This window comes from Gossypium arboreum, chromosome 9 (genome assembly GCF_025698485.1).
Source record: "Gossypium arboreum isolate Shixiya-1 chromosome 9, ASM2569848v2, whole genome shotgun sequence".
NCBI classification, from domain to species: Eukaryota; Viridiplantae; Streptophyta; class Magnoliopsida; order Malvales; family Malvaceae; genus Gossypium; species Gossypium arboreum.
The window spans coordinates 83,161,045-83,175,257 of record NC_069078.1 but is presented as its reverse complement, the minus strand read 5'-3'; the positions used below and the strand labels follow the sequence as shown (position 1 = coordinate 83,175,257).

Below are 14,213 nucleotides of genomic sequence, written 5' to 3'. Positions count from 1 at the left end.
AAATAAAGAATACTGCACATTAATTACAAAGGTAATTTATCAAAAGAATTCCAGAAGCATTATTTACATTATTTACAAGAGATTAGTTCAAAGTTGTAACATGTAATATTAGGTAACCGGACAGCCGTCAGCCTGAACACCATTTGCAGTTGGAATCCCCACCATTGAAGACCAATGCTCCTCGCTTGCAGTGTAAGGAATAGAAACAGTCATAAATGTGGTCCCAGCTTCAAGACCGCCCGAGAGGACATACTTGTAACATCACCAATCCGGTCGGTATTTGAAAATGACGTATCCAGAAACGAAGCTAATGATAAACCGACTTCTGAAGTTCACTGTGGTGGCCGGTGGCATCAGAGCTGTTGAACCTAAGAGGACGGGCATGTGTTTAAGATGGATCCATTGCTTATTGGGGTACGCGTTGTGTGCTAGCCATACTAGGAGAGGTGCCACTGCTCCACTAAGAAGTAAGAACGAACCAATTGACATTACTGTATTCACCTTTGGTTCTGAATATTCTACGGGGTCCAACGAACCCCCATATGACCGACACATCAAAGAAGACGCGGTCCATCAGGCAAGTCCATGGACTGTCAGGTGGCAACAATGAGGTATCACAAAGATGGGGAATCTTTCCATGAGCCACCATGGAATTATGGTGCACACCAAAACTGCCACAAGTGTTCCCACCACCTGCAATGCCAAATTATATGTCGACATTATCAATTTACATTTTCAAGAGATCGATGTTTTTCAGGATTGTAAACAGAGAACTGACCTGTGCCATGAACATTGATTGAGGTGGAATCTTCATGTAATGACCGATCTTGAAGTCCGACAAAAAGGTTGGAGCTTGAGTCATGCTAATGTATTCATACACCTTGAAGCACATATTCGCAACCAGCAGCTCTGGGCACAAATATCCAATCACATATTCGGTAAAAATGTTCAAACCTGACGCCTGCAGACGCACAAAAACACACAAAAACCATGGTACGTACAAATTACGAATCGGAAATTTCTTCCAACCTGATTTATGGTAGCAGCAATAATACCAATTGGAAGGATGAAGAAAAATGGAATGGCACAAGCTACTAACACACCCCACCTTGGCAACTGAAGTGACTCGTTGTAGTATTGGCAAGTGAACAGAACAAGGCTGATATTCGAGACAAGGATGACAACAAACCACCGTGTCGAAACAAACATGTACGTCATAAGCTTCATGTGAATATCCATCTTCTTATCACCTTTAAAAGCAGTCTTTGTTTGTCTCCATAGGTCTCTGCATGTAGCAGCAGAAAATGAGAAAAAGAAACTGAGATTTATATAACGTTTTCGTGCCATGTCAAGGTCGAAGCCTCTTTACCTTTCATGGAAAATAGTAGCAGTTAACGTAGCGAATCCGAAGTGCTGAGATGAACTCCCCTGTTCTGCCGATTAACCACTTCGTTAAGATGAAACATGGGATTAACAGTGCTCAAGATGTCATATGATTCACCGTTTGACTTGAAAAGTGCACTGGAAAAGATGGGGAAGTTCTTCACTTTGAAGACATCGAACCGATACGAGACTGGTATCGTGACATAAATCACGAGTATAAAATAAATTTTCTTTTTTTTTTTTTAAATTGATCCGCACATCCCTCAAATCTACTAAAATTTGGTACAAATACTCGATAATTTTTAAATAATTACATAATCTTTTATTCAAATTCTAATTATTTAATTCTACTATCATATTATATTTATAATTTAATTTAAATTATGCACGTTAAATTTTAAATTAATTAAAGATATGTAACTATTTGTTCAATAAAAGCTTAAACCTTAATATACATTAAAACCAACATTCTCATGTATAAAATAAATTAAAAAATCATTCTCACTTGATATAATAAAATATCATATCCAAAACTTTGTTAAATATTAATCATACACGATATTAAAAAGACTACTTAAATTTTAAGTAATATAAATGAATCCCTGTACTACTTAAATTTTAAGTAATATAAATGAATCCTGTACTTACTCTAATACTATCAAGTATTACATAAAAATCTTGATAATATATGCTGATATATCATAAATGATAGTATTGTTTTTCCAAGATCCAAATCATTCCTTCAATTTGCAGACATTGATGAACTTCTGAACAGCATTGTGGTACTGGGTTCCCTGTAATAAAACCAAACCAACTGTTTATAACTTAAACGCATAAAAGATTTACCTATACATCGGTAAAAACATAATTTCTCAACAGATCAACAGTTTTGAAACAAAATGTATATCATAGGATCATAGTGTTCTAAGTTCAAGTGCAGGCTATCTGATATATAAGGCATAGAAGCAGAAACAGCATGGTTTCAGAAACTTCGAGGGCTTTCTCATTGAAAAATAGAGAGCTGATGCTCTTACAAATGCAGATAATGACAATTTACTTAGAGAAATAACCGCAAAGATCTCAAGGGACTACCTCTTCTGCTTTTGTGACATTTCATTGGGATGGTGATGGTGCTCAGGACATCTGTTGTTAGGGATCATCACAAAAGCAATCCACTAGATCTCTGTCACTAACATTTTATTTTTCTTGACGTACTCATTTTCAACACCCGTATCTAATAAATCTTAGAATATGGACGTAGGGATATGACCCTCAAAATATACGAAAAAAGATAGAGAGAAATGGATATACTCATGTCAAACACATACAAATATCCGAAACTCACACCAAAATCTGATCAACATAGCTCTAAATAACCCTTTCCCCACATTAGCACTGAACAGATCAACCCTAAACTCACAATTACTGTTTTTAGTCAACATGACCATGCCTTAAGTCTAGAGAGGCCGCAGTGAACAGGTCACAAGCAGCCAAACTAGCCCTTTGAAATAAGGGACCAAAACGAGGGCAAACGATATGGTAAATCTACCACAGATTATTTTTGCCAAACTAAAACCTACCTGACACTTTGAAGGATTTGGCATAACTGTCACTGAAGCATTAATCTGGGGCAAGTTAGATCTTCGAAAGTCCAAACTTCAAATAACCCGATCCAATGTGTATGGATGCAATGTTGGGCATTCAGAAAATAACATCCTTAAGTGATTTAATCATCTCAAGAACAAGGCTATTTGATGTGGCTTGAGTGATTTAAATTGGGGTGGCTAAAATAGATATCCAAGATTCAAGCCTTATAATGTGTTTTCTGTGTTGGAAAAGAAACTCATTTCAAGGATCAAGGAAAAGAGGAAATAAACTACCTCCCAATAAAGTTGGTTGCAGTCCATGCATTGCCAAAATTCTAAATTCTTGTCAAACAAGCAGTTCGGAATTTTTTGGAAGCCCTTTGCAGCTTCAATGGCCTCTTCTACTGTCAGCGGCTTTTGTATAAATCTCCCATTGCATTTTGTGCACCTCGACATCAGCTGATCCTCATTAATTTTCAATTGGAAAACCTCAATTACCTACAAAACAATTAAGATATTTTAGGCCTGTACAGTACATTTTATTATTATATTTTTATTTTCACCTTCATAAACCTCCTTATTTTTTGGTCTCCAAATATCAATATGAACTTGCAGGATCACAAATCTCCTTACAAGTATGACTGCAAACACACCTCAAGTAGCTGTTCGTTTTTCAGAAGATTATTCACCCTATATATCTGATTCTTTATCAGATACTGGTGTCTCAATAGCTTGGCATCTCGGGTTAAAAGCACCCTCTTCTCCTTGTATGCTTGATCTATTAGCTCCCTAAAGGCACATAAAGTTTGACAAAAAAGTTAATGCTCTCATTGCTAATATATATTCAGAAAAAATGGTACCAATATAAACATTCAGAATTATGAAACAAAGATAAACAGAAATATACATCTTCCAAACTTTGATGAGAGGACAACCTGGGTTCTGGTTTTCTGGAATGTGGAACTGCAGCATCTACACCAACACAACGAAGATGTTTTGCCAAGCCTTCAACCTAAATAAGTACCATGTTATACTCCCACCAACAACAGTATAAACAGTAATAGCATAGTCTTTAAATTCTCCGGTAGTGTTGTTTCAAAGGATTCCTAGAATAAAACTAAATTGCTGATGGAAAAAGAGAGAATTGCATTGCAGACTACATTGAGCAAATAAACAATTTGCTTACCATCACGTCACACAAAAACTTAGGGCATCCATCACCCCCCAAGGAAATATCCCATGGTGGGGGGCCTTGCCAATCACCATAATTCTCTAGCTGCTTTTCTTCACAAACAACCACTGAAGACCGTCTTTTTCCTTTCCTTCTGGAAGCTTTTGGATTTCTTTCAGATTCCCGCAAGAAAAGTTTTTCACCATATTTTCTTACAATCTTCCAGAGAGATTCATCCATAGGCTTGGTTTTTCTTATGACCTCGACTCCCCTGGCTATTCTTTCACATTCTTCAGAAGAAGCAGTAGCTTGAACGATATCCAGTGCATTGCAAAATTTTCTCCCAACAAGCTTATTCTCACAACCAGGCATCTCAAGAATACCCTTCAATCCTAAACTAACATTAGATTGATGTTGTTCGTTGACATGATTACACAAAGGCCCTGTGATAAAAGGTGGTCCAGATGTTTTCAACCTAACTCATAAGATAATTCAGTGAAACTGGATAAGCAAATAAGAATCTCATGTGATAATGATAAGAAATGCCTTGTTCATAAAGACATTCAAGTAATAAAACATGATTTTCCACTGAAAAGCTCAATAAATGGAAGGACATTGTCCAAACAGCAAGTGGAACCTTAATAATGCAAGGTACAGGATACACATTATGGCAGTAGCAAATACAAATAAAAATCCATCTGGAGAGGAAAGAAAGTTAGGCGCAGAGCTTTGGAAAAAAAATGGGAAAAGAAAAGTTGGCTAAACTATAACATGATAGGAACATATTTTAATTTGCTTAATTGAAACATTATTGCAAAAGCAGCAGTATTGGGAGACAATTTTTGTTTGCATGGTGGCGTCGAATATACCATCTATAGATAGAATGCTAAAACAAAATGAACAAAACATATTAAAAAATAAATATAAATATTGTTTAGACCTTGCCCTTATTACCGTGTGACATTTTACTTTTCATCGACCAATTCATAGTTGGAGAAAAAGGTTCCAGAAAGGTTATACTGAGAGATGTTAAGGGTTTATGGCTGCTTTTGAAAAAATGTCCAACCGTCATGAAACAACATAACTCCTAAGACAACAATCCTGCAAAATATCTTAAAACTTTCTGTATGCTTTACAGTTTTGCATACTTATCATAATCATACGGTAAGATTCAATATCCATCACATCACCAACAAGAAATGCAGAAATTTGATTATATAGCATCTTTTAGCTTCCTATTTGCAAAACCAAATTATACAATAGGACGTGTGGAAAAGTAATATAGAAACCATAAATGCATTAAAACAATTCCCAGCAGCAGCAAATAATGTAATACCAGAAACTATATGAATAAAGTAATGAAAGGTTACAAAGGGTAACAAACTAAAATGCTACGTAGTTTATCAATATATGCACATGCTCATTTTCTAAAAGATAGCTATCACAGGCTTGACCTAAATACTTTAGAGACTAAACTCGGATGGAACACTATGTCTAGCTTTCTTAAACATTGAATAGCTGGGAAGATGAACAAACATTTCAAAAAGACAGAAATCCTATCCTATTAGCACAAGGAAACTAATGACAAACTACACATTTCAAATTCACCTTCTTTGATAACCTTGGCCTGGAAGATTTTGAATATTCCAAGCAAGCAGTGTGCATCTGTAGCTGCATATCTTATCTGCTCTTCTGTAAGAGGACGATGTGACCAATCACTACATTGAAGTTCCTAGAAAAGATTCGAGTATATTAACAAATTGCCACATAATCCTATAGGAACTACAGAACCTGACAAGTGCCTTTCTGAAGTTAGTGGTTAATTCAACTTAACCAATAGAAGGAGAGAGTGTGAGAGACTTCTAAGCCTAACCAACAAAAGGGAAAGAAAAAAATGGAAACAAATTTTTTCCACCATTTAAGATTAAGTAGAAAACTTACATCATTCTGATCTTTCTGCTTCTTTACGTGACTTGAAACGGAAAATATATATCATTCTTCTATAAGTAAAAACCAGCGTGTTTGAAGAGTTATATAGCGAATCAGATATTATCCTTTTCATTTATTATCATCAAAATTTCTTGATACCATTTCTAGGATAATATTTACTCGTAACTATACTGGGGTGAGCTAGTAAGCACCCACTAAAACATAGATATTACGGTGGCATTTTATCATAATTAAAGCAAGAAAATATGGAAATATCCTGCATTTTTCAAACACGCACACAAACCAATAGAATTCTGAATTCCCAACCTAACAAATATTACCAAAAAAGTAACTATAGAAAATTAATGAAAACTTGGTTGCTTAAAAACCCATACCTTTGAAAGATGAAGACCCAAAATTTCTTCACATATTGCTGACAAGCTCTTTGTATCCTTTGATATTTTCTTCCCTTGTTTATGTTGCAAAAACTTGTATATGTTTGTGATGTCCATATAGGGCTCCACCTATTTACCATTGTTAGACAAAGCCTTACCACATTTTTACAGTGAATTTTTTATTGAACAAATTTGAAAAGAAAAACTTACTTTATCAAAGCCAGGATTGCCTCCTTGAGCACGAAAAGTGGACGACAAATAAATCAAATCTTGCTTGAACTTAAACCCTAATTTCAAAATATCTGGTGAGACAAGCACGTCCTTTATCCATTCCCATATCGAAGGTAGGAGAAGAGAGGAGAGGTCCAGCAAGAAGACAACCGACTCGTCCCATCCGGCAGAGTCGTCTCCGATTTGACACGCGAGTTGGAGGAGGGTGACTGTGGGGAAAGTGGACCGTTGTGACCGAACCGGCTTCCATTCGGCATCGAGTCCGACGACTGTAGATTTAGACAGGGTGCGAGTCAGGTGAGTGAACTCGGACGAGTCGATCGACGAAACTATGTGGATATCCATATTGTAAGAGAAATTTCCAGTTGGATTTGTGCAAATTTAAATGGGATTTACTTTTTTCTGAGCCTTTCTTCACCTTTTTTTGGGCCATTGTAAATTACATTTGGGCTTTGCTTTATTTAGCATTCAAATCTTGCTAATTATAAGATGGTGATGCTGATGTGATGCAAAAATTTTACAATTATTTTATTGTAGACTATAATTTAGCAATTCTTTTTCTAAAGCGAGTTTTTATTTAAATATTTTTCTCAAATTATAATTTTTTATTACATTTTTAAATATTTTTTAATATTTAATTAACTCGACACCTATAAATGTTGAAATCCATATAAATACAAATAAATCAAACCTCAATTCTTATAGTTGTCAAAGTTAAGCATTGATTTCAAATATTCATATTGAATCTAATTTATAATGATCATGGTACCCATGAATGGAAAAACACAGCTGAGATTTTTTCTGACTTTAAACATTAAAACTAGAAAAACCCTAAATTCAAACACTTAAATTTGAAGAATAATTTCTTATCATTTTACCCAAAATATTACAAATGTAAGGTTTTTTTTATGATTTGTACATTATTTACAAAGGAACACAAAAACTAATAATTCCTAGCTATATGTTTTGATCCCATTGAGATCAGTAATCAGTGAAAGATGCATGCAATGCACTTTATTGTCGATTTTTTTGGTATTTATATCTTTTAATCATGTATGGCGTGTAAAAATTTTGACATATTTTTTAATATTATTGGTGTGTATAACTTCAGGTGACGGTTAATCAATTAGTGCTTTCAAACATAAAATTTTATTCCGCATCCTATCAAAATTATTTTACTTCTCAAATATTATACCATTATTTCTTCTATATTATTGTCGCTTCACTTATATAAAAAATGAAAAATAGGCGTCTCATACTTCTATCTTTCAATCAAGGCAAACATAATCTTTGGCACACACTAAAACTTACTCATTTGAGATGTTGTATATAAATAAGCCATCATATCTGTTCTTTTAATTTTACTGCCTAATACTTAATTTTTTGGATTACGGTGAACTTGAACATCTCTATCTTTTATATATAGTATGTGATTTCACCATGTCTGTGGCAATATATCATCAAGGAAATTTGGGTTAAGTAAGAAAATTGGATACATTATCTAGTTGGTCACTTAAATTTTAAAGTGTTTTTCTTTTTAGTCATCCAAAATAAAAATTTTTATAATTTGGTCACTCAATTTTAAGGTATTTTCATTTTAATTACCTAAGTTTTAAAGTGTTTTCCTTTTAGTCACCCAAAATAAATTTTTCATAATTTGGTCACTCAATTTTAAGGTATTTTCATTTTAATTACCCAAGTTTTAAATCTCTAATGACAATTAACTTTACGTTATGTGTGCCAAGGCGACAAGAAAAGTTATATATCGTCACATTTTGTTATTTAATATATTTTGAGTTTCTTTTCTAATAAAAATTAATTGATTTTGTTAAATGTATTAGAAATGATGGAGCTATTGAAATTTATTTATTTACTAATTTAAATGAAAACACTACAAATTGTTTATTTTAAAATTAATTCACAATTCTCCTCACTCAAAAAATTAAATTACACAAAAAATAAAAGTATAGGATAGAAAATAGAGGAAAACAAAAAAAGAAGCAGTGGTAAAAAAAGTTAAAAACATAAAATAAAAAATTGAATTATTTAAAACGAAAAATATAAAGATTAATTGTATAAATTAACTTAATATGTATTTTTATTGGGCTAACCTAAAATTTATATTTAATATTATTTTATAAAAACCCACGAACATGCAACACAAAAGAATATTAGAAATAGACATACGTGGGTGAAAATTTCAAAAAAATATTAATAATATATGAAAGAAAATACTATCGACGGTTAAATGGCTAAAAAGAATGTGAGTAGTTTCTTTAAAAATATCTTTCTAATTTTAAAATAATAAAAGACATAAATATTTTTATAATAAAAACATTTTTATTTTAAGATTTGAGCTTCTTCTTTTTTTCTAAATTTCAGAGGAGGAAGTAAGATATTCAGAAATCTTAACTATGAAATCTCGACTAATAACATTGAAATTCCAAATTATCTAAAAGAAAGAAGAAATAAAAACACTGGAGTTTATATAAAACTTCGTTAAATTTTCAAACAAGAGAACAAAAATAATAAATCGATTCAGATTCATCAAGTGGATAAAATTCAATGAAATAATTTTGAGTTTTAACAGACACCCATTAATAACAAAAGCGCAATTGAACAATCTTAGAGAACGAAAAATAAAAGAGAAAAAACACCAGAAAATTCATATAAAAATTCATAATAAAAATCATTAAACACATAGAGAAAGAAAGATTTAGACGGGAAGATTAGCGACATCATTGGCAGGGGCGTGATTGTTGACGGCCCTAGAGATAACAGATGATGAAACGGAATTGAAGCTCGAAAACATGAGAGGGCGATCATGCGCTTCTGAATCTTCAGCATCATCAGAAGTTGAAAGGTTTATGCAAGCGAATCGTTCCAGCGATACAAAGAAGGCTTGGGCAACGCTGGTCCCCAACCACGACAAGAACCCGCCTTGATTGTTATCCATTATTTTTTTGTTCTTAAAAATAAAAAGATTATTTGATTGATTTGGGAATTTTGGTGTTTCGATTGGCCTATTGTTTGTCACTTTTTACAGCGAGAAATCAAACTGCGAGGTCTTTGAAATTCAAAGCCATAACCATAAAGCATTGAGGAGGAAGCGATGGTCAAAGCCTCAAAGGCACAATAAGGGAAAATGAAACAAATTTACCTCTAAATATTTATTACCATTTTGTCATTCTTTGCTATTTTTTAATGATTTTTACGATATAATTAGTAAATGGAATGAATGCTTTTGTTTGGAAAGCATCAGTTTTATAACTTATATTTATTGATTAAAATTGTAACTTTTAATAAAAAATTATATTCTGAAAATAGGAAAACTCTTCTTTTTAAGATTCTAATTTTGATCTGTAGAAAATTTTTCATTACATCAAACTAGATGCATTAAAACTTGAAAAAATTTAACTGTATTTTAACAAAAAATTATTTATACCTATACTTTTTTTAAGTCATGAATTGAGTTGCTATTATTATTTTTGATAATTAAAATAAATTATATTATTTAAAATTTTTTATTTTTTATTTTAAAAAATAAGAAAAATTTTGGATGTAGTTGATTTTGAACTTATAATATTTACATCAATTAAATATTTAATTTTATTTTTTATTAATCATATGTTTAGCTATTTATTTTTTAATTTAACTTTATTTAGTTTTTTAACACAATGTTATATTTTGCATGTGAAATAATGATTTAAAAAGAAAAATTGAAATGTTTAATTTTAATTGGTCGGTTTATAAATTCAATAATAGTATTAATATTACGTATTATAATAAAATACATATTAATAATTTAAGTATCATATTGAATATTTTTAAAGTAAAAGCATCAATTTATAGAATATGTATTGATAGTTTAAATACTACCTTAAACATTTTTAAAATATAAATATCATATTAAATATTTTTGAAAATACATTTACTGACATTATCCCTTTTAAGTAAATTTAGTCATTAAACACATCAATGTCTACTGGATGCGAAATCCAACGTGTCATGCCAGGTAAGATAGACGTATGAACCTGCTGCAACTAGAACCATCGTCAATGGATAAGCTCTCAAAATGGAGATAAAAGAGACAGAAAAATATATACCCTCAAAAATGGTGACCCTTTTAACTCCACTCTCCCATAACTCTTTATCCTCTCCACAATTATCAACGAAACGCCATGGTTGTCCTCTTCATCAACCCCATGTACCTCTCAGAATCACCTGTTCTTCTTCTGGTATGGCCCTTGCTTCTTTTTTTTTCTTTCTTTCTTAAACTGCTTCCAAATTCTTTTTCCTTTTTTCATCTTTTTGAATGTTTGGAATATGGATTCGAGCTTGAAAGTAATTCGCATTATGTGGGTAAATCTCAATTGTCGGTGATGTCTTCAGTTCAAGTCATGTTTTGGGGTTTATGTTGTTGAGTTATTGTCTGGAACTTTAATGGGGGAAGCCATGTTTAGCTTTGTGTTTTCTCTTCAATTACTAAGGCTGATATGTTTTCTTCCATGGAAGCAGCTAGCAAACGTGTTCCCAAATCCGAGGAATCTCCCTTTAAGGAACTGAGGACTGTAGCTTGTGGCCTTCTTGCTGTATGCACCGTTGCCACTGCCTCGCCTGTAATTGCTGCCAATCAGGTTGAAAACCTTCACCACTCCTTCTGGGTTAAGAATTGCCAGGAACACATAAATTGTTGCAGGGTAGCTGTTTGTATCTTAGCCTGAAAGAAGAAATAATGGAATTGTTACGTAAATTAGCCTAGTTAATTCAATCAAACTGTCTATCCAAGTTGCCTTAGGTCATTTAGTAACTGGCTTGCTCGGGTAAGGATGACTATGGGGATTGGGGAATAAATGTTCCCATATCAATCTGACGATTCAAACTAGCACTGTCAAAAGGCTACTAAAAATGTCTAATTACTAAAGCATTGTCATGCAGAGGCTTCCTCCGTTGTCAACGGAGCCAAACCGATGCGAGCGTGCATTCGTTGGTAACACCATAGGTCAGGCAAATGGTGTGTACGATAAGCCGCTCGATCTACGCTTCTGCGATTACACTAACGAGAAATCGAACCTGAAAGGGAAATCTCTTGCGGCTGCACTTATGTCGGATGCTAAGTTTGATGGTGCAGACATGTCTGAAGCTGTGATGTCAAAGGCTTATGCTGTTGGAGCTAGCTTCAAAGGTAAATCTTCTTTATGTTTTGCATTTTCCGCAATCATACATCTTATCGTAAGACAATTATAATTTTGTGCAAATTATCTATTTGAAAAACTTGGCACAATTACTCGTATATATTTAGATACAGATATATGAGTATGATCCTCAAAATACATGAAAACATTTAGAAAAAATTAAGCATACACGTACCGAGTACATGTGTGTATTCAACACACATCCAAGTTGGAGTACTGGAAATCATGGTGAATAAGTTTAGCATAAAAATGGGAAATGATTCAAAATATATCGAACACAGGTACAGACTTCTCGAATGCGGTTTTAGATCGAGTTAATTTCGGAAAAGCGAATCTGCAAGGAGCTATATTCAAGAACACAGTGTTATCTGGTTCAACATTCGACAATGCGCAGCTTGAAGATGCAGTTTTCGAAGATACCATCATCGGTTACATTGATCTTCAGAAGCTTTGTACCAACACAAGCATCAGTGCTGAAGGAAGAGTTGAGTTGGGTTGCCGATGACTGATTTATATACCCATATATATTCCATGTTCTTACTTTTTTTTTTTCTTTTCTAATTTTCATGTTGAGATTAAAAATGGTACTGGAAAACAGTTATTTCTGGTTTCGCTGCGTCTTTTATCTGCTTTGGGCTGCAAATGAAACAGATCGAAAATTTGTGGAAAGGAATTTGGGTCAATCGGCGCTCAGGCTGATGTCTGATTTGAAAGTTTGCTTTATTATTTAAAGGCATAATGACTATTTAAAAGAAAATTTCTATATAATTTTTCATTTTTACTCCCAAACTTGCATTATTTGGTAAAATCTCAAAATTAATATAAAATTTTACTTTTGTTGATGTGACATGCAAGTAGATATCATATCAGTAATTAATTAAATTTTAAATTTAAAAATTCAAAACTATATTTAAAAATATATATCAATAAAAGTTATAAAAAATTTAATTGTATTGAATCAAAGTTTATATATCAAATTACACATTAAATTAAAATTCATTTATAAATTTAAAATTTATACCTATATAAACTATAACAAATATAGCAATTTATACTTGCATCTTAGGAAATTTTGAGAAAAGGGATTAAAAGCCATCTAAAATAAACAAGAAACCATTTCTTCTATTAAGGCATTACTGGTGTTATCTGCTTAGGCTCCCTTTGGATAGGCGGTGTGTTAACTTTTGGTAATATTAAAAACAACAGTGAAGTTTAGATTAATTACTATAATTGTGAGGTAAAAGATAAAAAATTTTATCGCAACATAGTTACCACTCATCTAAAGGGGGCCTTGGTCAAATAAGAAGTTTCTCCCTATTACATGCAATACTCTTAAATAAAATAATAATAAAAAAAGATGAATTTGTTTTTCATGTTTAGTAGGGGAGAAGAAAAGAAGAAAGAAATTGAGAAAAATTTGTGGGAAAAAGGATTGAGAGCAACTAAAATTGTAAAAATAAAAAATGAAAGTGTTAGATTTAGGGTTTGTTTTTTTATGTATCGTGTAGAATGTATATTTGGGGCTAATTCTATAATAAATGCTTTCAAGTTACTTTGTCATGCAATTTTGTCCATTTGATTTTATAGGCAATTAATGTTTATTTTCTTATTTAGTTCTAATTTTATATTTATTTTGATTAAGTTCTTTATTCAAATATTTTAACATGGTAATTTTGTAGTACCAATCCTTCAATTTTATACAACATTTGTTATTACACATTAAATTTTTAACTTAAGATTATTTAAAAGCTTAAAATTTTATTAAGCTTATATTTATATTCATTTCTATATTTTGATATTTTTAATTTATGCATTTTATATATTTTTATTTTACTATTTTAAAAAATAGTTTTAAAATTATTTAACAATAGTTGAATTATTTTTTTCAAAGCACGTTTAATAAAATAATAAATAAAATATTAATTTTTCATATTTTTAAGTTTTACAAATTTTTATATTTTTACTATAATTATATTTTCAATAAATTTAAGAAAAATATAATTTAAATTTAAATTTCATTATTTAATATAAAATATAGTATAAAAACAATTTAGTTTTAATATTAATATAATTTTCATTTTTAATTATAATTTTAACACAAATCTAATTTTAATTTATATTTTATTATGTAATTTAAATATACTTTTTAATATTTTTAATAATTTATCATATATATGTTTAGTCTAATTTCCTCAATAATCCTTTTACATTCTCATTCATCACTATAGCTGCATTTTAGTTAAAATACATATAATTTTTAATGTCGTTATTATAACATCTAATTCCATCACTAGAACACCTAGTTTCACTACTATCTAGTTTT

The 14,213-nt window shown here is 31.6% G+C and overlaps 2 protein-coding genes and 1 pseudogene across 5 annotated transcripts; 1 reads left to right on the top strand and 2 right to left on the bottom strand.

Moving 5' to 3' along the window:
- Window positions 1-23: 23 nt before the first annotated feature.
- LOC108455430 (oligopeptide transporter 6-like) lies at window positions 24-1,858 on the bottom strand (annotated as a pseudogene).
- A 59-nt stretch (window positions 1,859-1,917) lies between these two features.
- On the bottom strand, window positions 1,918-7,149 carry LOC108457451 (uncharacterized). Of its 3 annotated transcripts, XM_017756524.2 has the most exons (8): window positions 6,675-7,149; window positions 6,465-6,593; window positions 5,749-5,872; window positions 4,156-4,583; window positions 3,905-3,981; window positions 3,623-3,758; window positions 3,264-3,467; window positions 1,918-2,177 (listed from the first exon to the last, which is right to left on the bottom strand). In XM_017756524.2, the coding sequence occupies exons 1-8, from the start codon at window positions 7,038-7,040 to the stop codon at window positions 2,118-2,120; spliced, it is 1,524 nt and encodes a 507-aa protein (XP_017612013.1). In that variant the 5' UTR covers window positions 7,041-7,149; the 3' UTR covers window positions 1,918-2,117. The 3 variants fall into 3 exon arrangements, 2 of the variants coding, with proteins under 2 accessions (XP_017612013.1, XP_017612014.1); XR_008270856.1 differs by lacking the exon at window positions 1,918-2,177 and having other exon boundaries at window positions 3,402-3,467; window positions 3,533-3,758; XM_017756525.2 differs by lacking the exon at window positions 1,918-2,177 and having other exon boundaries at window positions 3,402-3,467; window positions 3,877-3,981; window positions 6,675-7,140.
- A 3,538-nt stretch (window positions 7,150-10,687) lies between these two features.
- Window positions 10,688-12,559, top strand: LOC108454814 (thylakoid lumenal 17.4 kDa protein, chloroplastic). 2 transcript variants are annotated; one of them, XM_017753395.2, is made up of 4 exons: window positions 10,688-10,933; window positions 11,214-11,332; window positions 11,634-11,880; window positions 12,172-12,559. In XM_017753395.2, exons 1-4 carry the CDS (start codon window positions 10,771-10,773, stop codon window positions 12,393-12,395), a joined length of 753 nt encoding a protein of 250 aa, XP_017608884.1. In that variant the 5' UTR covers window positions 10,688-10,770; the 3' UTR covers window positions 12,396-12,559. The 2 variants fall into 2 exon arrangements, with proteins under 2 accessions (XP_017608884.1, XP_052875158.1); XM_053019198.1 differs by having other exon boundaries at window positions 10,716-10,933; window positions 11,211-11,332.
- The last annotated feature ends 1,654 nt before the right edge of the window (window positions 12,560-14,213 follow it).

Excerpts from the sequence above, each read along its gene's own strand:
- LOC108457451 (XM_017756524.2), bottom strand. The coding sequence starts at position 7,040 with ATGGATATCCACATAGTTTCGTCGATCGACTCGTCCGAGTTCACTCAC. Across the intron at positions 5,873-6,464 it reads TGGGTCTTCATCTTTCAAAG|GAACTTCAATGTAGTGATTG; the intron begins GTATGGGTTTTT and ends AATCTTTTCTAG. Across the intron at positions 3,759-3,904 it reads TCCAGAAAACCAGAACCCAG|GGAGCTAATAGATCAAGCAT; the intron begins GTTGTCCTCTCA and ends ATGTGCCTTTAG.
- LOC108454814 (XM_053019198.1), top strand. The coding sequence starts at position 10,771 with ATGGAGATAAAAGAGACAGAAAAATATATACCCTCAAAAATGGTGACC. Across the intron at positions 11,333-11,633 it reads CTGTAATTGCTGCCAATCAG|AGGCTTCCTCCGTTGTCAAC; the intron begins GTTGAAAACCTT and ends ATTGTCATGCAG. Across the intron at positions 11,881-12,171 it reads TGTTGGAGCTAGCTTCAAAG|GTACAGACTTCTCGAATGCG; the intron begins GTAAATCTTCTT and ends TATCGAACACAG.